Source organism: Grammomys surdaster, unplaced genomic scaffold (assembly GCF_004785775.1).
Source record: "Grammomys surdaster isolate TR1022 unplaced genomic scaffold, NIH_TR_1.0 144, whole genome shotgun sequence".
In the NCBI taxonomy this organism is placed as follows: Eukaryota; Metazoa; Chordata; class Mammalia; order Rodentia; family Muridae; genus Grammomys; species Grammomys surdaster.
This window is the reverse complement of record NW_021604602.1, coordinates 7416826-7440518: the sequence shown is the minus strand read 5'-3', so window position 1 is coordinate 7440518 and position 23693 is coordinate 7416826. Positions and strand designations below refer to the sequence as shown.

The 23693-nt window shown below is 52.8% G+C and overlaps 2 protein-coding genes and 1 long non-coding RNA gene across 3 annotated transcripts in view; 1 reads left to right on the top strand and 2 right to left on the bottom strand.

The window, feature by feature from the left end:
* Xrcc3 (X-ray repair cross complementing 3) overlaps positions 1–8291 on the top strand; it is a 10762-nt gene extending 2471 nt beyond the window's left edge. The window contains exons 3-8 of the mRNA XM_028764555.1: positions 495–632; positions 1608–1820; positions 3538–3692; positions 6111–6323; positions 6443–6489; positions 6574–8291. Coding sequence (XP_028620388.1) covers positions 495–632; positions 1608–1820; positions 3538–3692; positions 6111–6323; positions 6443–6489; positions 6574–6802 — 995 coding nt within the window. The 3' untranslated portion in view covers positions 6803–8291. The remainder of the gene's footprint in view (positions 1–494; positions 633–1607; positions 1821–3537; positions 3693–6110; positions 6324–6442; positions 6490–6573) is intronic.
* The window catches only part of Klc1 (kinesin light chain 1), a 46134-nt gene continuing 27005 nt past the window's right edge, over positions 4565–23693 (bottom strand). The window contains exons 8-11 of the mRNA XM_028764439.1: positions 22190–22351; positions 15501–15631; positions 5202–11238; positions 4565–4962 (exon numbers count right to left, since the gene is read on the bottom strand). Of these exons, the coding sequence (XP_028620272.1) occupies positions 11151–11238; positions 15501–15631; positions 22190–22351 (381 nt within the window). The 3' untranslated portion in view covers positions 4565–4962; positions 5202–11150. The remainder of the gene's footprint in view (positions 4963–5201; positions 11239–15500; positions 15632–22189; positions 22352–23693) is intronic.
* On the bottom strand, positions 16262–18547 carry LOC114618746. Its single transcript, XR_003711001.1, has 3 exons — positions 18493–18547; positions 17419–17469; positions 16262–16815 (listed from the first exon to the last, which is right to left on the bottom strand). It is a non-coding gene; the product is annotated as an uncharacterized LOC114618746 (long non-coding RNA).

The window sequence follows — 23693 nt, the reverse complement described above, 5'->3', positions numbered from 1 at the left end:
CTCTCTCTCTCTCTCTCTCTCTCTCTCTCTCTCTCTCTGTCATTGTCAGCCAACTCCAGGGCTTTGTGCAAGGTCAGCAGGCACTCTCTTAGGCCACACCCCCAACTCACCATTCATGCTTTTTTTGTTTTTAAAATACAGGGTCTTACTGTGTAGCTTAAACTGGCCTTGAATCCTGAGTGCAAGTGATCCTCCTGCCTCAGCCTTCCAAGTAGCTGGGACTGTGGACAAAGGGTGGGACACGGTGATAGTCACATCCTCACAGCACCCAGGATTCATTCTCTGCCTCCTGCCACTGCTGACAGAAGATCAGGCCTAGGTTACAAGGGTGCCCCAGCGCCAGCAGGCCCTCCTTCCCTTCCCTCTCCACCCACCAGTCACACTCCCTAAGATTTTCTGGGCGAATCCAGAATTTGTCCCAGGTCCAGCTCCGTCCCCACCTCCCACCGTGGGTGAGTGCCCTGACTTGCTGTGGTCTATCTGTGTGACTTCAGGCAGGCTGAAGTCAGTGAAGGAAGTTCTGTGCTACTCGGGAGCAGACTTGCAGAGGCTCACCAGCCTGCCCAGCCACGACGTGCATCGCCTGCTGAGAGCAGCCGCTCTACACCTTCGGGGAAGCCGCGTCCTCACAGGTAGGCAGGGAGGCACACATGCTGGCGGGCACCGGGGCTAGCGGCTGGGGTGCTGAGGGCCCAGGCCTGGGTGGACACTACCCACAGGCTCCAGAGTCTTTCTGGGGAATGACTTCGAAGCAGTTGCCCTGAGCACGCTGTGACCCTCCCCGAGGATACAGACCAAGTGACTTGGTCCAGAGCTCACAAAAAAACCCGTATCGCAGAGCAGTGAGCAGTCGAGTCACATGACTTCAGCCTCTCTACAAAGTCCTCCTGGAGTACCTGCCCCCCCTCCAAGGAGAGCCTCACAGTAAAGGACAAAATTAGGTCCCAGTAGTGTGGTAGGGGCAGCTGAGAGAAATCCTGCCTCCTCGGGACATGGCTTCCACATGACGGCTTTGCCTCACTGACAATCTAAGCTGAGGCTTTGCCGCTCAGAACTGTCACCATCACTGTCACAGGCTGCTGCTCATTCTCTCTTCCTGCTGAGGGCCCCCTGCTACATTGCTACGCTCTGGAGCTTAAGTCCCCCCACCCCCTCTGATGGACACTCTATGTACTTCTGATTGCTCTGGCACTCTATGTAGCTCAGGCTAGCCTCAAACTCACCGAGATGCTTCTGCCTCCCAAGTGCTGGGATTAAATGTGTAGACCACTACACCTGAACTAAGTTTCTTCAGCAGCTTTGCCCGCCTGGGAAGTGTGACAGGGACAGCATTGTACTCAGCTGCACAACCAGGCGGCCTGCCTTCTGACCTTGGCACTTTGAGTGTGTGTGTGTGTGTGTGTGTGCGTGTGGGCGTGCACGCACCCATGTGTCATGGTTTTGCCAGTCCTTCACCCATGTTGCATGTGGAGCCAGTGCTTCCTTGAAGGCCTCAGGCTCACAGGCCCTAGCAGGCCGTGGGAGGGGCGCAGGCTGTGGGTGGGGTGCAGGCTGTGGGTGGGGCACAAGCTAGACTCCTGACCCAGCCTAACCCCTGCTCCCTGCAGCACTGCATCTGTTCCAGCAGAGGGAAAACTTCCCTGAGCAGCATCAACGCCTGAGCCTAGGCTGCCCTGTCCTGGATCAGTTCCTGGGAGGAGGCCTGCCCCTGGAGGGCATCACTGGCCTGGCTGGCTGCAGCTCAGCAGGAAAGACGCAGCTGGCGCTGCAGCTCTGCCTAGCTGTGCAGTTCCCACGACAATATGGAGGCCTGGAGGCTGGTGAGTGGCTCCCCTTCCTGAAGGGTAGGGGAGGCAAGACCCGAGGCAGACTCGGACCCCTGTCCTGCTCTGGGGGCTGCTTTCCTCTCTGGGAGGCAGTGGCTATCTCTTGGGTGTTTTCCCATTGTCTTTCTTCTTCCAGAAGAGTAAGTGGGAGGTGAAGCTGTACTAGGCTGTCAGCAGGAGGCAGGGGTACCAACTGGTCCTACAGTTACTACACACCTCAGGCTGAGGTACCTCACCCCTGCACCCAGACCCACAGAACCAGACAGGTAGGGCAGAGAACACGAGGCCTTTCCCTTCTGGTCATATGGCTTTGATACAGGGAGACTCTGCCTGGGCCCTCTGTGGACTGATGGTCATAGCTGCAAAACAAGCTGTGGCTGAGCCAGGCGTGGTGACACACGCCTTGAATCCCAGTGCTCAGAGGGCAGAGGGAAGTGGACTCTGAGTTCGAGGTCAGCCTGATCTACAAAGCAAGGCCAGGACAGCCAGGACTCTATCACCCACAGAAACCCTGTTTCAGAACACAAAACAAAAGCCGTGGTCTGTGCCATTTACACCTTGGGTCCTGTGCCCAAGACGGGAAGCTTCACCCGGTTCTTCACTGGCTGGGGCTTCACAACACCAGTTCACATTGGTTTCTGTCACAAAAGCCATACTTGAAGGCTCCAGTTTCCCTCGTTCTCATTGAGGCCGCCTTGTACAATAGCTGCTCCTGGTGGTGAAGGCAGTGCCAGTGTTCCCAGCATTCCAGAGGTCTGTAGCTATGTGCTGTCAGCCTCTGAGTGCCTTCTGTCAGGTCACCACTCCCAGAAGACCCAGAGCCCTTTGCCTACTGAATCTTCCACACCAGTCATGGTGGCGCAGGCCTGTAGCCCCAGGCCCTCAGGATGCAGGCGCAGGAAGATGGATGCAGGCTGGAGCCAAGCTGGCTCCATGTGAGTCTGGCTGAGAAGTAAGCCCCTGTTTGAGCAATTTTTAAGTACTTACATTAAGTCCAGAATATTGTCGGCCGTTTCCCCCTCTGTGGATGACCTTTGCTTTCTTATCTGAGTGAGTCCTTTGAAACATGGACAGTGTTTATCTTACAAAGCACGTTTCCTTACTCTCTGCTTTGACAAGCCACTGGGCTCTTTCTCCTCAAGTTCTAGAACTAATCATGTGGATTCCAGCAGTCCCAGGGGAGGCACCTGCTGCCCACACACAGGGCTCCCTGCTGGTGTCCGGCTCTATTCAGTAGCAGGATCTGGGTGGCCTTTGGCTCTGTAGCATATGGCACAAGGACTGTTTGTGTTCGGGGTGTCTTGGGTGCCTGTTCACCCACTCTTGTACTTACCAGGAAGGCACCAGCCTCATCAAGTAGTCACAGAGAGAGAGAGGCAGGAGCCTGTGAGTTGTCCTCAATCAGGAACATGTCTCAGAGTCCCTTAACCCTGGTCCACCCTCCGTCCTGCCCAGCCTGGTGAGGAACTGGAGAGCAGGCATGAGGTAGCAGGGTATTCAGGAACGCAGATGTGTGTACTCAGGTGTCAGGACAGGCCTAGCCTGCATGCCTAAGGAACCAGCAAGGTAGCCACAGGGTCTAACCTGCTGACCTTTTGGAGAAAAACTCATAAGGGGACAGAAGTAGGGACAGGCAGAAGACTCCATTTGGTCTGTGTAGCCATGGGTCCACTTCTGTTTCCTGAGCACGCTGGGCACTCTGGCTTCTCAGGGGCTGTCTACATCTGCACAGAAGACGCCTTCCCCAGCAAGCGGCTGTGGCAGCTCATTGACCAGCAGCCGAAGCTGCGGACAGATGTGCCGGTGGAGGTGACACAGAAGATAAGGTTCGGCAACCACATCTTCATTGAGCATGCGGCTGACGTGGTGAGTGCCTGCTGGTGACACCGATGGCCCAGCGACTCACCCAGTGTCACCTGTGCAGAGACCATGCTCAGCTCAGGGTAAAGTCAGGAAGAGGAGGCGTCAGACTCCCATAGGGTGATGGCCATGGAAGTGCTCCTTCTAAAAACACAGCAGGAAGCCTGCTGTCCCTGAGGTACCTGTGAGCCAGGCATTTGAGGATTCTGGGTTGATGAATAACACACTCTCCAACATGGGGATTTAATGCAAAAACTGGTCAAGCTGGGCGTAATGGCGTATTTTGATCTCAGCCCTTGGGAGGGAGAAACAGGAGAAATCTTAGTCTGAGGCCAGCCAGGGCTACACAGTGAGACCTGTCTCAAACAATAAAAACCTTACTAGTCAAGTTCTTGTATAACCTGCCCCTCATCCTATCTTTGAACCAACATCCTTATTCATTACCTGAGACACAGACCTAACTGGGTCAATCAACCCAGGAAGAAGAGAAGGAAGGGAGGCCACAGACATACAGCAAAGGTGTCCTCTAGGTGGGGGTACAGAGAACAGACAAGCCACCACAAACCCCCCTCCTGCTGCTCTTCTCTGGTGACCCTGCCTGAGCCTGGGGCTTACCTGCTGGCGGAGAAGCTGGCCAGGCTGGGCTCAGTTCTAGCAGCAGGAAGCTGGATAGTGACCAGGACAAGATGTCCTCAGCATGTCCATCTTGGCTGTCACTTTGCTAGGCCAGGAGTTAAGAGCTCTGAGAGGACCTCAAGCTGGCTCGACTGACCCCAATGTGCCCTCTGACCTTAACACCCTCACCCTGGCAGGCACTCACTCACATGCATGATAATAAAAAGTTTAATTTTTAAAAAATAGTTAAGAACAGACCTTCATTCTGGTAGACGGTAAGGCATATAAACTTTTTAATTTTAAAAAATGTACAATAAAATACATTATCACACACGACACAGAACTACACACATAAGAAGTTCCACAGAAAGGCCAGGCAGAAGCAGCAGGAGCTGGACCTGTCCTGTCCGTGGGCCTCCCAGGAAGGAGCCGGGGGCCAGGTCAGCAGCCTTATGGACTGAGAGTTGCTCTCCAAGACCCTACTAGTGGTGTATAGTTATTAGTATGAGCTCCACAGCATATGAATGGGCAGGGGAGCTAAGTTAGCACTGCGGACCCCGGCCACGGCCCTCCCGGCCCCACCCTGGCCTTCACAGGGCCAGCTCTGGAGCCAGCAGCAGCAGCAGCAGCATGGTGTTTAAAGCAGACCAGGCTCAGGTCACTGTAAGAGAAAGCTATAGGTCAGGTGGCCACTGAAGCAGCTCCACCTCCTCCTGCCATAGGGTCTGCCCAGCGGGAGTGGTCAGTGCCAGCCTCACAGCCACAGGATGTGGACACAGAACCTCCCCTCCTGTGCATGAGGAGAACAATGGCCCACACCTGGCCTCCTCCCACCTCTTCCCGCCATCCCCGCCATCCCGAGGTGCCCAGGCCCTGGCTGAGGGAGGCACAGACACTCACATTAGTGCTAGCGTCTTCTAGGCTGCTGGTGTCGTTCTCCACACAAAGAGGCTCTGCGGGGGACGCCCTAGAGAGAAGTACAGACTGAATTTCACGCCCGGCCGGATGCTGGAATCTGACAGCTCCTCACAGCTGCCAGTGAGTTGGTGTTGGGCTCCCTGCTTGGCCAGCCAAGACTGCATGAAGACCCTGAACTCAGGAACAATACGAAGGCCCTGGCTGAGACCTCAAGCCCTGTTGTAGCCACACGGTCACTAGCAAGACCTTCCTCTGACAGCAGCATCTACTGTCGCCATACAAGCCTACCTTGTCACCTGGGCCACTTAACCACATCAAAAGTCACCCAAGTCCAGTGCCAAACAGGGCACAGTGGCCCCAAGAAAGCCTAGGGCCCCGGAGAGGGCAGCAGGGGAGATGACCCTGGAGCCATCCCTTCTCTGTCCCCAATAGCATTTCTCCAGGGAACAGCCACTGGGAATGGTGCAGGGTTCCAACTCCTTTAGGAGTGGATGGTACCTGATGTGTGCAGAAAAGACTCCCAAACCACTACTCCATCCTACCACAGCAGGTCTGGCCTGCCCCATCAACACAGAGACCTGGAAGGCACCTACCTCCCCATACACACACATCCTGCACACATCCTACTCAAGCAAGACCAAGCAGAGCTGCTCTCTACACTACAGCCTACTGAGGTGACCGCGTCAGCCACGGAGCTGTAGCTGGGCTGGGTGTCCTCAGTGTCTGCAGTGGACTGAAGTGCAGTGACTGCAGTGGGTGAAGGTCCAGGTGTGAGTCTTCACCCCGGGTGGGCAGGAGGCAGCTAATGTCAAAAAGCTAGTCAGGGAGTTCTGAGCACGTGGAGGCCACTGGCGGGTGGCGTCAGCCTAGACCGTGACGTGTCCCCCACAGGACACCTTGCTGGAGTGTGTGACTAAGAAGGTCCCCGCTCTGCTGTCGAGGGGCATGGCCCGCCTGGTGGTGGTTGACTCCATCGCGGCCCCGTTTCGATGTGAGTTCCATCTTCAGGCCTCGGCTGTCAGGGCGAAGCACCTGCACTCGCTGGGGGCCGCGCTTCTTAGGCTGAGCAGCACCTTCCGGAGCCCGGTGCTGTGCATCAACCAGGTAGGTGTGGCTGGCCGGAAGGCAGAGCGCTGCCCCCGACCGTGGGGAAAGCAAGCGGCTGGCCGGAAGGGAGGCGACTGAGGTGGACGCTGTCGCTAACCCTCACTTGCTTTTTTCAGGTAACAGAAATGGTGGAGGGCCAGGAGTCTGTGCCCAGGTCACTGGGGTGAGTGTGGACACCTCGGCATGCCAAACACTGGGGTGGGGTGGGGTGGGGTGTACAAGCACCAACACCCATTTTGTGTCTCAGGGCTTGGGACGAGCGCCTCTCTCCAGCCCTTGGCATCACCTGGGCTAATCAGCTCCTGATGCAACTGATGGCTGACCGGCTCCGTGAGGATGATGTTACCACAGGCTTGTCCAGAAGCCCAGCTCGAACTCTCCGAGTGCTCTCTGCCCCCCACCTACCCCTCTCCTCCTGTTGCTACACAGTCAGTGAGGAAGGCATTAGAGGGATTCCAGGAACGGAGTCCTACTAACAGTGGGGCCAGTAGATTCTGAGGTCGCCTTCCAACAACCTGTGTCAGGCACCGAGTGACAGTCAGTATCTACTCTCTCCTCCCTGGGGTTCACCTACTCTTGAGCCTTGGGGTTTGGCCTCACACTACCCATTAGAGGATGACCAACCAACAGGAGCTCTGCCAGCCCTGAGGGTCTCCCTGGGACCTCAGAATGGCAAGACTCAGCTCTTCCCTCTTTTTTCTGCTTTTTGTCTGGGACTCAGTCAGCAGCTTGGCGGGGCCTCCCCTCCTGCAGGATGGTCTTAACTCCCCTCGGCCCCCACTACACACACACGCACACGCACGCGCAGTAACACCCACCACTCGGGCCAAACGTGGCTTGCAGTGAGATTCTCCCCCATGTGTCCCTCCCCATACATATACAACATTTTAGGACAGAGTGAAGAAAACACTCTGAGGAAGGGAGGCGGGCCTAGCCTGACTCAGCTGCCTAGACTAAGTAGCTTTGGGCAACTTATAAAAAGGGCCCTAGGCTTCTGTGTCCTCACTGAGGCCTGGCTAGTATACCCAGCAACTCTGGCTTGCCAGTGCATGCAGGCTGGAGGGTACCACAGAACACCCAACAGGACTGCACACGCTCACCCGGCGGGCAGGCCTCCTGGTGACATTCGCTCTGCACTCAGAATCAGCACCGTGTAGACTTGAGTCTCAACAGTCACCAAGCACTGTGGCCTCTGAAGACAGGGCTGTGGTGTTGAAGATCCTGCCAGGTAGCACAGCCTCCCACCAGCAAGTGTGCCGAGTGGGCTTCACCAAGGAGTCCTGTTGCTCCAGTGGTGTCTGACTCCCCACACCAGGACATGCACTGTCACTGTCCCCACTCAAATAGGGAAAACAACCCACTTATGATATATTCCATGACATCCACAGGGCGGCCCCACGCTCTTCTGAACTCATCAAACGTTTACAGCCCCCGGGGTTCCTACCCCGCTTTTGGCAATCTTGCAGACTAAACCTAGGGTCTCCTGCATGCAAGTGCTCTACACTGAGCTGCAGCCCGCTGACACGGCCTGAGAGGCTGAGGAGACTGAAGTAAACGAGGGACACAGCTGCTTGGGTAGAGGAGGTTCATATAACACACCTCTGCAAAACCGGAGGGCTTTATGGCGGGAAATAAAGCTTTAGTTTTGTAACAAAGTATCAACACTTCCAAATTCTTTTCTGAAGAGATTGTATTGAAAATTAAAAGACAGTTCCCAGACAGACACACTTAGAAGACATGCCCAAAAGCTCCTAGGGCTTGGATCCACCAGCCAGGTCAAGGGGCCCTGAAGGTCCACCCCAACATTGGTCCACCTGATAAGTCGAGAGTATCTTTCAGGATATGGGAACACCTTGCCAACATGTTGTACCTGCATTTACAACAGCCAGCTAGCTGCCCGGATTCCTGCTCACCTACACCCCAGGGACAATCAGGACAAGACCAAGTGAAGACGTAGGAGACAGAAACTAGGCTCACGTGCCCCGTAGGGCTACATGAGCTGTAAGCACACATCTCTAGCAGTTATTTCAGTATATATTCCTAAGAACGTTCATTTCCTCAGGCTGGCAAGATGGCGCAGAGAGGAAAGGAATTTGCAGCACAACGGCAACCTAGGTTCACTCTCTAGAACTGAGGAGAACGGAATGAATGCAGAGTTATCCTGATCTCCACACAGCCATTCTTACACACACACACACACACACACACACTCACACAGACTTTCTACATGACATCTCTAGCAGCTTTCCAGAAAATTCCTATCTGAAGTCTTCCAACACCCCACACCTAGGACCATGCACCACCCACGAGCTTCCCAGTAATAACCACAGCAGGCTGATGACACGTCCCTTTCTTGAGAAGAACAATGTGAAAGGGACAGCTGGGCCCTGCTTTTCTCCTGAGAACATTAAGTCCACAGAACCTTGCACAGTGTTGAGTGCATACAAGTTCCCAGAGTGCTCCTCTGAAGCAAGGTCAGCTGGTCAGGCCAGCCAACTTGCTCCAAGATTCTGTCTCTGCTTTCTGCAGGCCTGGATCCCAGGAGGCCCCATAGCCACTGAATCTTTCCAAGGATTCTGAGGAACTCACACTGGTATGGCAAGAGCTTTGCCTGCTTATCCATCTCCTCAGCCCCAACCATGTACTCTACCTTAAGACAGGGTTTCTCTGTGTAGCTCTAGCTGGCCTGGAACTCACTCTGTAGACCAGGCTGGCCTGGAGTCCCACCTTCCTCTGTCTCTTGAGTGCTGAGATTAAAGTTGTGTGCCACCACACCTGGCCTAAGAAACTCTGTAACTGGCTGTGATCAGTTAATGAATGTTTAACACAAGCCCAAACCTTGGTGTTTTATGGGAGCCATGCAGTTCCTCAGACTGATGTGAGGCTGAGACAGAGTCCCTGCAACCCACAGGCCACATCCCACTGCCCTACTGTGGGCCGGCAAGTCCACTGCTTCTGGCCTGAGTTCTTGGAGCTTTAAGTTAGGCTCATACATTGCCATAGGTCGATCGGAACATTGTCAAACACACCCATGAAAAAGCTTCTGTATGCTTAGCATATCCCAGGTGCCCACCACCACCACTGACCCAACAGCAGGAGGTCTACAGAGCCCTGTGGGAAGCAGTCCTCCGTGCACTGCCTCTCTGTCTCTGCCTTCTACACATGAAGCTAAAGAGACACGGGTAGGCCACTGTGCACGCTTCGTCTGAAGGAAGTGATTTAAGCTCTGATTCTTACTTCACAGCTTTCTCAGTGTTAAATTTTAACTAGATCTAGGTGTCACAACAGCGTGGCTGGCAGAAGTCGCATGCAGCAGCTGATCCACACATGCCTAGGCCACCAGCTGTCGCCTGGCTTGCCTCCCTGGCCACGGCGCTACTGGCTCTGGCCATAAGCAGCCCCAGGCACAGATGCAGATCAAGCAACAGAATTCTGGGGCATGGCTGCCAGGCACTTTTTAAGCAACAGCCTGCAGCTCTTGGTGAACATCCCCATCTAGAAAGAAAGCCCACTACAACCAAGAGGACAAGCTCCCTCCTGGGCAAGCTGAGGAACTGCCAGGGCCTCAGGCGGTCAGTGTTTCATATCTCAGGATCCTATCTAGGTCAGCCCCAGCCCTCAGTGGGCGAGGTCAGTGTGGCTGGCGCTCAGTGTTCTCGAGTCTGCCAGACCATTATTTCGTTCCTGTGTAAAAAAGCAAATGGAAAAATTAAAATTAATCAATACTTCTATGGAGATCACCATTAAGCAGTATGACCTCTGATCCCAAATATATGCATGTAAAAACAGTAAACATTTGCATTAGAGGTACAGCTCAGGGTTGAGTGCAGCTCTACCGGGTATGTGTTTAGTGTTTAGTGAGCAGCAGCCTCAGTGTATCCCAGCATCAAAAATCAATCTCTAACTCCCAGGCCAGGTGCCTGGAGCACACACCCTCTGTCTTAAAGTATCCTTCGGCCTCTGCTTGGGGCTAGGGTGACAGCTGACACCTTATTAGTTAAATCTGGCCCACTGAAAGAGCTGTGGCCTCCTCAGGTGTGATGGGCAGAGAGTCTGTCCCCTTGGACTGAGCTCTGTGTGGCAGCAGTTAGTCAGAACACTCCTCCGGCTGTCGGGATACTCAGAGCATACAAGCAATGGGGCAGGTTCTAGAGCACAGCTGATGGCCACACCCAGTTGCCAATTCAGGTCACAGAAAGGAAAAGAAAGGCCACTCTGCCGAGCTGCACGGGGACAGCAGTTACAGACATCTTAATCCTACAAGGAAACTGCTTCAACTGTGACACTACTGCTGGTGAACACAGTACCCCGCTCAAGCTACCCTTGGAGGGCTCCATCACTGTGACACTACTGCTGGTGAACACAGTACCCCGCTCAAGCTACCCTTAGAGGGCTGCATCACCAGCTGGCGTTCTGAAGGCAACCCCAGTGATATGCAGTGAGACACCAGATATCAGCCCGTCACAGAGGGGTGAGTGCAGGGCCAGGGAGCTAGGACACGAGCAGGGCAGGCTCCTTACTTGGAAGCAATCTTCTGTGGCTTTGCCGCCCGCATTAAGAACGCTCAGAGAACTGACACGCTTCATACTGCAACCCAGACATGGACATGCAAGACAAACCTGTCAGCACATTGTCAACCAAAACAGGAAACACCTAAGGTAACCTCTCCTGCCTTAGGAATATTGGGGACCATGGGACCTGGAGAGTGGGCCTTTCTCTCACCTGTTCCTTCTGTAACTGGATTTAGTGCCTGGGGATTCCCCATTCTCTGTACATCTTACAGAACGAATTCATGCAGCAAGTCCTGCTACCTTCTGAGACTGCTCAGCCAGGGGCGAGAACTCTGCTGCCTGTCAGGTGAGTCTGGGCTCTCAAAGGGCTCACTACTCCCAAGAGAAACACTCCAGGATCGCTGGGAAATTAATACAAAGAAAAACTATTTGACTATTAGCAAGACAGACTGAAGTTTCTATTTGTCTACTTAGAAAATCACTCTGAGGCCAAGTGTGGTGTGACACTCAGAGGGGTAGGTAGGTGTAAGGCTGGAGACCGGCCTAGTCAGGGCCACAGAGTGAGACCCTGTCTGAAAAGACAAAATAGAGCAAACAAACAACACCCCACACACACTTTTTCTTTTAAAAGCAAACCAAACTCTGAAGCCAGGCATGGCCCGCACACGTACAGCCCCAGTTGGACAGGCCCACGTGGACAGGGTCTTCTAACAGACCTGTGGTTTTGAATGTGAACTGCACACAGCTGCAGTAGGCAAAGCAGCCAGAGGCAGGCTGAGCAGGCTGCAGCCTATGGGTCACAGGTGCTATAACAAACGCCAGCAAGTGGCTAGCTCTGTTCTTGAATGGAAACATTTTACTGTGGCCCAGCCACACACTGGTGAATGGAAACACTCTACGGTGGCCCAGCCACACACCGGTGGGGGACTGAACAGGGTTTGCTTTACAGGAAACTGCTAGAAACAAATCACATGCAAATTATGACTTGACTCATCCTGGTGGTTTTGGGATTTGGGTTTTTTGAGACAGGGTCTCTCTGTGTAGCCCTGTCTGTCCTGGAACTCAGAGCTCTGCCTGCCTCTGCCTCCCAAGCACTGGGTTCATACCATACTCATTGAAGCAACTGAGTTCTCAGAAGAAAGCTATACAGACTTGACTCTCAGTCCTCCTTTTCCTCATAAATGATGGCAGCAAAGTGGCCCACGCTGCACTCCGTCTCTGATCCATGATACTGGAAACTACCAGGGTCCGAGTGTTCCGGGGTGGCCAACCATTAGCGTCAATCTGTCCACCCAGGGCAGCTATTCTCATGGGCCAGAAGGCCTGGCTCTACCGGGGAACACCCTGGAAAGACAAATCCTGGGGTCCTTCTAGAAGCTGACAGAGCAAACACATGGAGAGTCACTAGATAAGGTCACTGGTGCAGGAGGAAGGTGCCTCGGTTTTACACTCTGGATGTATAACCCAGGTCACAGAAACAGCGGCACACAACGTGACATGTACTTCACATCATGTCTGACTGCCATGACACAAACCACTCCCACTCCAACAGCAGGGATGGCCACTCACTGCTGCTGGCTGTTAGCACAGAAGCCACAGGGAAGGTAGGGGAAAGAGGAAAGTTCTAAGCTCTCTGTCTTGAGCAGGTGGTACCAGAACTGACTTTGCACACTAGGCGTTTCAGAGTTTCCCAGAGGGAGAGAACCACCACTCAAAAGGTGGGCCCATGTCAGGTGTGGGGATACAGACCTGTAATCCCAACTACGAGTGTGGCTGAGGTTAGAGGATCACAAACTCAAGGCTGGCCTGGGCTACATAGTAAGTCCCTGCCTCAAAAAAATAAAAGCAAAAGGCTGGCCCAGTTTTAGTAGGTCTCAGAGTGCCCATATGCCTAGAGAGGAGCGCAGGCTAGCCCAGCTCTAGTAGGTCTCAGAGTGCCCATATGTCTAGAAAGAAGCACAGGCTAGCCCAGCTCTAGTAGGTCTCAGAGTGCCCATATGTCTAGAAAGAAGCACAGGCTAGCCCAGCTCTAGTAGGTCTCAGAGTGTCCATATGTCTAGAGAGGAGCACAGGCTGGACAGAAGCTTTCTAGGAGGATTTCTGGCCATTAAAAGCCAGCATTTCTCAGGAACCTGAGAAATGGGTTTCCATCTGCCAGGAGTCACTTACCTCTGGCAGGGCACAGGGCTACCTGTGGTACCTGTGAGCACATCAAAGCCCACGCTGACCCCAGCTCCCTCAGTGTCACAAGGACTGACTCCACATTCCACTGTCAGAGCTGGTGTCCCTTGGGCTTCTCTCCCTTCAGCTGCTTGTCCTCTTCACTCACACGATCTGTCCGCCACGCGCGTCCTTTACCTCCTGCCCTTACCCTCTGCACAAGTCTCTCCTCTCGATTCTTCTCTGACTCTCCCAGATGCCTCTGCATACTTTCTCTCTCTTACTCACAATAAAAACCTTCCCCCAAAACTAAATGTAAATGCTAAATGTAGCAGTCAAGACAACAGTTCCTTTGCTGCAGCCACTCACATACAATCTCAACAGTGGAGCATGTGCCCAGCAGAAGCACGACCCTGGATTTTATCCCAAGTACTCTGCTCAGCCTGAGAGAAACCACCCCGCATCCTCCATGCTCTCTCAGTACTGGAATAAACAGTTCTATCCCTCAGGTGTCACACAAGAGCTGCCTTTCTGACTCTCTCTCTAGCTAAAGCTTGGCATAATCACCATCCCAGAGACTGCTGGAATGGCTGCCGTCACAGGCAGAGGCTAGCAGGACCAAGTCTGCCCCACAAACTTCCAGGCAGTGTTCAGACAATGGAGCTTCCATGTGTTCATGGATGTCGTGAACGCCTTAGACCCTCTACAGATGCAGCTGGCCCGCACACAGAGAACCTCCTGCCTCAGGGCAACCTGTCTCCCAGATCCATTATGAACCCAAAGAGATTTCTGGAGGGACATAGCCAAGAGTGTGACACATGCACAAGGCAAGCTGGGACCATGGTAGCTCCATGCCCAGCTGTCAGCCCAGGCAGGGGGCGAGGCATGGGCCTTAAGGCAAGTGACCCTAAGAATGGAAGTGGACACTTTCTGAAGGCACAAGCCAGCAGAACAGCTCTGAAAACACTCACTTCCAACATGGTCTCCAAATACCTCAAACTCATACCAGAGCCTGGGAGCGTCCTGAGCAGCAGGGTACTACCAGGGACACCTTTAAAACCTGCAGCCCTGTGCATGTTCTGCTGAGCTGGCTCTATCCAAGAAGTCTAGGACACAAAGAATGACTGATAAGACCCCAGAGACAAGCTGGGCAGTGGAGGCGCACGCCTTTAATCCCAGCACTTGGGAGGCAGAGACAGGCGGATTTCTGAGTTCGAGGCCAGCTTGGTCTACAGAGTGAGTTCCAGGACAGCCAGGACTACACAGAGAAACCCTGTCTCGAAAAATCGAAAAAGAAAAAAAAAAAAAAAGACTCCAGAGAATGTCCCAGGGGGGCAGCTGCCAGCACAAAGGGACGAGGATGTCAGCTTGTTACAGAGCAGCAGAAGTCTGAGTCTTCCCTGTGACCCTTGTAGAAAATTCCTTTGACAACATGGATCCCTCCACTCAAAGCCCCAGTGAAGCCTAGAGCTTTGAAAACCTCAGGTGCTCCTTATAACAGTCACAAAACTCAACCTCATTAAAAACCATTTTCCCCCGTAATCCCTGGCTAAGTCCACGTGATCATAGCTTTCCTTCTGGAAAGTGAGTTTTGGAGAAGTTATGCCAATGTGAACTTAGAAAAAAAATGATGCTGTGTACTGTGTAAGCCAACTGGGTAGCTTCTGTAGGTTCTGTGTGCATCTGTGTGGTATGTGTGTATGCACATGAGAGTGTGTGTGTGGTCCCCAAGTCATCTTTAGGTGTCTTCTATCACTCTCCCCTTTATAACACAGTCTTTGAACCTAGAGCAGACCACTTAGGTAACTGGCTGGCCAAGATCTGATTTCCTCCATCTCCTCTAATGCCAGAGCTACACACACAACACCACGCACGCCCCTTCTTTCCCCTAGTGCAGGGGCTACACATCCGACACCAGGCCCCTTCTGCATGAATCCCGGGGATCCAAACTCAGGCCCTCAGGCTTGAGCGTCAAAGCACTTTACACACAAAGCCATTTTCCTGGACTGGTTGTGTGTGTGTGTGTGTGTGTGTGTGTGTGTGTGTGTGTGTAAACGCGCATCCTTGAACTGTGGCATATGTGTGGAGATCGAAGGACAACTTTTGGGAGTCAGTTCTCCTGCAACGTAGATCGACAGGTTCAAGTGCCTTTAACACCTAATTCATTTCCTGGGCCCCACTTTAACTCTGTGAGAGAGTCTCACTGTACCCTGTGCTGGCCTCTCAAACACTGAGACTCCAGCTATGAACAACCTGGCTCAGGAGTGTAAGACTAAATTCCCACTTGTCATCAAGAAGGCTCTGAGCAGAATCAAGGCGCTCCATCACTCCCTTTGAGACACTACAGGCCAGCTTCCCAACTGGTTCAACCTGCCCTGGAATGCAGCAGGCAGAGCACCCAAGCCCTCCTGGGACAACTCTGAGTTGCAGGAGGGCTGGCTCTGACTGAGGCTGCGGCTGTACCGACGCTGGCGGGAAGAGGGCGCGCTCGGGAGATAGTTACCCGGGGTTCCTCGGCTCACCGTCCCGGGAGCTTCCTCCCTTCAGCTTCCTAACCAGCTTCTCACTGCTGCGTCTAATGGAAGCCCGGAGTTTGCTAAAGGAGCCACTGCGCTTTAAAGATCCAGTGCCATCCTGAAAAACACGTGAACAAGCGTGACGCTGTGGGTGTCCCCTCCTGCCCCACACTCAGCCCAACAACCCCAACTGGCTGGCAAGTGAGTCCTGCCGAAGCCACCAGCCTGCAGTGTGCGTGAACATGTTAAAAACAACCCACAATCAGGAATCCTCTGAAAATGAAGAATCCAAGCAGAAGCTGCCACATTCCCAGAGGAGAGTGAGCCCACTGCTGTCCTAGGACAAAGGAGAGCGAAGGATCACAAGAACTAAGGCATCTTCATGTCGCATGAGCATGTGTGCACCTGGAAGGACACCAGGCCTCATGCGGACAGTGTCCTCCCGATAGTCTCACCTACACAACTGCAAGTTTTTAATAAAACACTCATTTTTATACAAATGTCAGAGGTCTTAGATATCTGTAGAAGAGTGGCCAGCTGTCCCCATAACCAACTCAGACACTACGGAAGGAAACACCTGGCAGTCTGGGCGTGAAATCAAGTGCAGAGTGGAAACCTAAGTACAGTAGCACTGAGCTTCAGAACAGCCCCTCAGGGGACCCCAGAAACCAACTGCTGCTAGAGCCCACACAGCCCAGCGCCCCAGAAGATCAAGAAATGTACAGAGCAGACAGACACAAGACACAGGTCAGTTGGAGTGAGTTTATTAGAAGTTAGAAAGACACATACACACATCACGGAGCACTTCAGATTAGTAGAGAAAAGCAGAATTTAAATTTCCACACCAAGACTACACAGCAAATCTACATCAGTGTGTAGTATACTGGGGAGGTCCTGTGCAGGGCACCGCCCAGGTCTCTAAGGACGACAGGGACGTGCAGCCCAGGCCTCGCTCCTACAGCTCAGTGACTGCACAGGTCACTACCATGCCACTGTAATACACCTGGTGACACTAACGCCTGTCCTCAAGGTGAAGAGCTACTCTCTCCTAACTGTTAAACGTGTGTGTTACACATTAATGGGCTTATTAACACGGTTGGTATTTCTAAGTACATATCTTGCAAAGCTACATGTATCCAGAAATCAAGACCCCAAAAGGACGGCAGCACCGAAAGGAGGGGCCAGTCCCAGGGGTGCTGCTGACAGGCTCCTAGGGCTGCTAGACAGCGGACAGCACTGCAGGGGCCGGAGGAGGCGCTGCCCGTCATGCAGGAGCAGAGGGGAGGCACCGGGCGGCTAGGCCTGTCAGACAGAAAGAGAGAAGCAGATGAGGCCACAGGAGCACGAGTGGCAGGCCCCGCCCCGCAAGCCTGCTCTACAGTATTTCTAGGTCACACATCTCCACGGATTATGCTCGGCAACCCAGGTGCTCCTGCACACAGCAGGTGCTGGCCAGGGCGTGTGAGGGAGCCGAGGCCAGCTTCCAGTAACTGTCAAGAGTGAAAGTCAATGTTTTCAAGCACAGCCTAGCATTGTGTGAGAAATCTCCTTGATACTTATATGGAAAGTTTCACAAGTTGTTGTGCATGAGAGAGACTATGGTGGTGAGGGTCACATGTCCAAAAGGACAGGATGCTGTGGAGGACACCATGGAAGCGAGTCTCCCCTGTCCTGGTGCTGCTCGCTAAACTGTTACATACCGCTGCAGGATGAGGACTTCCAGACTCTTAAAAATACTAACATCCTAGACATCTCGGAAACGACTCGAAAAGTCGGCAGCACATCTGAAACATGCAGTTGATGATCCAAATAAAAACCATCTCCACAGGCAGCAGCACCTCCTAGGTCTGCCAAAACCTCAAAAGGCGCACAGCCAGCTAGGCCCGGCCCGGCGCTCGGACTCACCATGGGACGCTGAGCGAGTCATTTAACCAGCCCGAGCTTCAGCTTTCTCATCTTTAAAATGAAAAATAAAACTTGTTACCAATGGCTCATGAGTGCCAGGAGGACAAGAAGACACCAACCCCACCATCTGTCATGAAGAGGACTCTAAATGCTATGTAGCTCCCACACAGCCAGATCCTACTGCCCTCAGGTCCTGTGCTCCATAGCAGGACGCTCGCCTCCCGTCCCTGGGTTCACACGGACCACAGTTGATGCTTTCTCTCTAAGCAACTGGGGTGACAGCTGACAAGGGAGCAGGGCAGACAGACGTGGGCTTGGTCCAGGCGCCTACCACCACCTAGAAGCCTGAGGACCCAGGGGAGTAGCTGCCTGCCAGGGCGGAACCCTTGATCAACGGATGTGGCAGGCTGTCCTCTCAGTACCTGCACCCCAGGGGAGATGGACAACGGCTGACTAAGACTCAAGCGGACAGTTCCCCAGCAGCACTGCCCAAGGCTCACTGTATTCTGAGACCCATTTACACTGCCACAAAAGGTGTTCCTACTGCATAAACCCAACGGGTTTCTGTTTTAAATTACACGGATCACGTGTGTATTCACTTGCACGTGTATTCCAGTATTTAGAGGATAACTGTCCACCACGTATGTCCTGGAGATTAAACTCCAGGTCACTTGAATGGCAACTACCTTTACCAACTGAGCCATTTCATAAGCTCTCAAAGTGGGTTTCTGAACAGAAATAAATCATAAAATGTATTGATTTTAGTATTTAGTACCTCTGTACAACAGAATTGTAGGTGTGGCATTTTTATAACTTCTTAGTATACTCTTGCTGTCTTCTTAGCATGTCTTCCCATAAATAAAAATCTACTTTGAACTAACAGTTCTCTCATTCCCTAAGACCCTTAAGTAGGAATTTCATACATTAAAACCTGTGAAAGTCAAAGTGGGCCTACTAGCCCACACCCTAAATTCCACACCTCAGGAGTCACAGGCACACAGATCTCTATGAATTCCCCAACCAGCACTACATAGTGAGGTCCTGTCTCAAAGATCAAAATAAGGTGGCACACACCTTTAATCCCAGCACTCAGGAGGCACAGGCAGGAGGATCTCTGTGAGTTCAGGCCAGCCTGGTCTACAGAGTGAGTTTCAGGACAGCCAGGGCCATTTAAGAGAGGCCCTGTCTTGAAAAACAAAAACAAAAAAACAACTTGTAGAAGCCAGGCACTGGGGGACATGTCCATAGCCCCACACTGGGAACCTAACACAGCTTGAGAAGCCTGGGTCTGAGACCAGCCTGGCCTCCATAGTATATCCTGTCTCAAACAAGAGTAAGACAGGCAGGGATACGGTCAGTTGTAGAGCCCTTCCCTTCCACAAGGACGGTTCAGTCCCCAGTACTGAAGCAGTACATGCACGCGCACACACACACTCACACGCACACTCACACTTGTAGAAATCTCAGAACAAGAACAATGTGGCATAAGAGAAGATGGGTAGGAGGATGCTTCTCAGGGATCCCAAGAAGGAGCAGCAAAGATGGAGGCTGTCCTGGGGGCTCTGGTCCACGGGGAACTAAGTCACGTGGTGCTGCACGTGGTGCTGCACAGTACACTGTCTGCAGATGACGTCCCACCAGACAGCCCAGCACGGCTCCATCTTAGCTGGGGCCAGTGCCCATGACTGACACACCTTTCACAACAGACACAAAATCACATGGGTACAGGGTAACGAAGAAAGCTGACTTTTATCTAGAAAAGGATGAATGGCCACAAAGCAGCTTTCCCAGAAATGCACCCTGCTAAAGAGTGACCTGCCATTGCAGTGCCTGCTAAAACCACATCATATCTGACTCTAGGAAGCCTGAGGGAGCCCTTCTCACGAGGCGTGACCACATCATCATCTGTATACTGAAGAGGACCTGCTGTACTTGCAGACAGGCTCACTGTGCGCTCAAGAACCTGGTTCAGAGTGGCCTAAGAACCCTGTGTCTTCATGCCCTGGCTCTCCTCCACGAGCACACAGCCAAGCCTCTGCAGAGCCACGGTTACTACCTAGCAAGCCTTGTCTTCAACAAACATTATCCTGTTTTAGATTCTATTTCTGAATACTGAAAAAAAAGCCCTGAATTTCCGTATAAATTGTTTCTGTGATTTAATCAACTACCATCTGTTCCTGTAAACTCACTTTGGCTGAAGCTGTAAACACCCAAGAGAACAAAGGATGGATAGCTGCAGTATTTTAAAGCGCACAGAAGTCTTCTCTCTAAAACTTACAACTGTAACCCAGGAGGTGGTGAGGCACGCCTTTAATCCCAGCACTCTGAGGCAGAGGCAGGCGGATCTGTGAGCTAAGCCCTGGTTCAATCTCAGAACTTGAGTCAGATGCAGGCAACCTGCATCTCTGAGATCGGGGCCAACCTGGTCTATATCACACCAGCCAGGGCTACACAGTGAGTGAGTGTGAGTATGTGTGAGAGTGTGAGTGACTGAGTGTGAATGAGTGGGTGAGTCAGTGTGAGTGTATGTGTGAGCAAGTGAGTGTGAGTGAGTGTAAAAGTGAGAGTGTGATTGAGTGGGTGAGTGTGAGTGTGTGAGTCTGAGTGTGTGTTTGAGTGAGAGTGAGTGTGCCACTGTGTGATAGTATGAGTGTGAGTGAGTGTGCCAGTATGTGAGTGAGTAGGAGTGTGAGTGTGCCAATGTGTGAGTGAGACTGTGAGTGTGCCAGTATGTGAGAGTGAGTGTGTGAGTGTGCCAGTGGGTGAGAGTGAGCATGAGTGTGTGAGTATGAGTGAGTGTGCCAGTGTGTGAGTGAGAGTATGACTGTGAGTGTGCCAGTACGAGTGAGAGTATGACTGTAAATGTGCCAGTGTGTGAGGAAGCCAGTGTGTGTGACTGTGAATGCGCCAGTGTGTGAGTAAGAGTGAGTGTGAGTGTGCCAGTGAGAAGGCATGTGAGTGAATGAGGGTTATGGGGAGGGATATGACTCAGCCTATCCTGTGTAAGGCCTTATGTTCAACACTTCAAAGTATAAAAGTTAAACACCAAGGCAGGCGGCAATCTGCACACCTTTTACCCCAGCACTTAGGTGGGAGAGGCAGGCAGAAGTCAGAGTTTCAGTGTCTAATTCTAGGACAGCCTGGCAACACAGAGAAACGCCGTCTCAAACACACACACACACACACACACACACACACACACACACAGAAAGAAACAAGGTATAATTGTAAGCTAAGCGTGCTATGCACACCTATATTCTGAGTACCCGGAAGCACCCAGAAGGCTGAGGCAGGAGGACTCCAAGTAAGTACAAGGACAGCGTGAGCTATCTGCTGAGACTCCAACAAGGCTGGGACACAGTTCAGTGATGGAGCATTTGCCTAACACATGAAGCAGAGGTCAATCTCTAACACTCACTTGTGTGCACATGCTCGTGTGAATGTACACACACACATACACACATACTCACGCATGGGGCTGGGGACAGAAGCCTGAGAGGAGAGAGCACACTGACAGTACCCTCCCATGCACTCCTCCCCAAGTGCCCAGGGCAGGTGTGGGACTCAAGAGTTGGTGACATTGTCTGTGGCACAGGAGTCACATACTTATAGACCTAGAAATACTGTCTCAGGAGAGAGCTCCCTGGAACTTCACTCGAGAGCATTCAGTCTGTAAGCAAGCCACTGGCCACCAAGCAGAACAGGCCCTCTGGACAAGCATGCAGGACTGAGCGAACAAGGAGAGCAGTCTACAGTGCTGACAGGACAGGACAGGCATGGGCAGGAAGGCCCAGGCCTCTGCTGCAGTTTAGGACCACCGCCCAGCAAGGCTCAGTAGTCGGAGTGGATGCTGACTGGCTGGGCTGGCACGAGGAAGCTTCAAGGCAGAGAGAGGATGGCTTCCTGAACCGCGGCCACCAACACTTCACAAGAGGTTTCGTCAACACACGGGCTCCTCCAAACTGCTGCTGCTAAGTAAATTCTAGAGCCAATCAACCCAAGAACCACGACAGACTAGAAGAAAGTCCCAAGCAACGATTTGACAAAGCCACATAGTGACAGCTAGGCACACCACTGGTAGGAGCCCAGGGTGTCACAGACACGCTTGGTCTGCCGAGCCCTCCTAACACTCTCCCTGAAGAAAGGTCCAGAGACGCCAGCTCACCACAGGAGGCAACATCTACATTACACACTGCCCACAACCCTGGGTAGAAAGCAGTGGTGAAGACCTCCCAGGGAGGCTGGGGGAGCAGGCCAACACTGTGTCATACACAAGCAGGTGGTGACCCTGGTCACGTGGCAGTGTGGAGACCAGCCCTAACGCCCTGCGCTGAGCTGCTGGCTAAGCTGCACTTAGACAGCACCAGTCCCGGCAAGGCTCTCTTACGGCCCCAGGGCAGCCTCCTGAGCGGTGTCAAGAGCTCGGAGTTAGCAGGACGTGGGGAGTTAGGGAAGCTAGTTACTCAGCCATGCCCATCCCCAGGTTACAGGAAACCAGAGTGTGGAGGAGGTTTTTACACGGCCAGGACACTCAGTCAGCATGCACACATGCTCTATAAGAGGCCAGTCAGCTTTCACGGATTCCTAAAGAAAACTACTGCAAGCAACACGGCTTCAGAGTTAGCAGAAGTTAGGAACTTACAGAAAGCTTCCCTGATGCTTAATTTGCGAAAAGTGGCGAGTCTAGCGTGAGACAGGACAGCCAGCGAGTGCCGCTGGGGAGGCCGGCGGGTCCCGCCCGGGGGGGGGGCAGCCAGCGTGCTGTACTTACCCCATTCCACTCTACGCTCATACTCACTTCCTCCCCTCCGTCAGGGCCACTCTCGTACTTGACCACGTCCACGTTGAGACTCTCCCGGCTCCTCCGCTTCTCCACGTTCTCAGGGTCATTTAGTACTTCAGCCACCCTCTGTTTGTGAACATTGTCAAGACCCTGTGAGCCAGGCAGGGGAGAATGGTTTGCCCATTAGCACTGACATCTCAGAAGACTTCTCAGGATCTGAGCTTTACTAGGGACAAAGTCAAATTCTCTTATTTACTCTTTGTTGTTGCTATAACTTGGGCGTGCCTGTCACAGAGCCATGTGGGAGAGGTCAGAGGGCACCGTAGTCAGCTGGCTTTCTCCTTCTACCCTCATGCAGGTTGTCAGCCTTGCAAAACAAGCACCTCTCCCCTCTCAGCCATCACTTCTCACTGTCCTAAAGATACCAGTTCTTTTTCTTTTTTTTTTTGGTTTTTCGAGACAGGGTTTCTCTGTGTAGCCCTGGCTGTCCTGGAACTCACTCTGTAGACCAGGCTGGCCTCGAACTAAGAAATCCGCCTGCCTCTGCCTCCCAAGTGCTGGGATTAAAGGCGTGCACCACCACCGCCCGGCCAAGAAACCAGTTCTTAAGGAACCAGGACAAACACAGACCAGCACTCCTGGGGTCACGGGGATTGGAGGTGGGGTCTGCGTTATATGGGTCCATATCACCAAAACTCAGGAGCTTACACACAGAACTGCACACTGTACTCTACGTAAGCACACCTGCAATCCCAGCATTTAGAAAGCAGCAATAGGAGAGTGAAGAGGCCAAGGCCAGTCTGGCTACATAAGGCCCCGTATTCAAAACAAGTGTTGGAAGCTAATACTGAGCTCCAGGTAACGAGGGACACATCTGAAGGACGGGGCTGGAAAGGTAGCTAAGTGCTCACCCAGCATGTCCTACCAACAGCACCACACATACCAGCCCTAATGGTGCTCGCCTGCTACCTCAGCCCTTGGGAGATGAGGGCAGGAAGAGCGGGAGCTTGAGGTTAATCTCAGCTAGAGACTGAGGCCAGCTTAGGAAACAAGATAATCTGTCCCAAATAACAACAATGTCAACCCTAGCATATCCCCGGATCCTGCCCTACTATACGTGACATGATGCTTCTGTGACACAGAATCTGTCCTTCCGTTCAGAGCTTCTGTGGCTACCTGTTGGAGGAATGCCTCGTGAGAGACTCACACCCCTTCTCTGGAGTTCTGAGACCCCTGCAGCTCCTCTTGCTACAACCCCGCCTGTGATCAGACTGCTCCTGGGGAGGCAGCCCCACAGCTAATGACAGCCACATATTGCCTAACTCGACCCCAGGACCAAGAGGCAGTAGCAAGAGTTCTGTTTGAGCCCTGGCCCATAAGTCCCAGTAGAGCTGGATCAACTCAGAGAATCTCGCACCAACTGTGAGCACATGACAACTGGGAGAACCTCACACCAACCGTGAGCACGTGACAACTGGGAGCACCTCACACC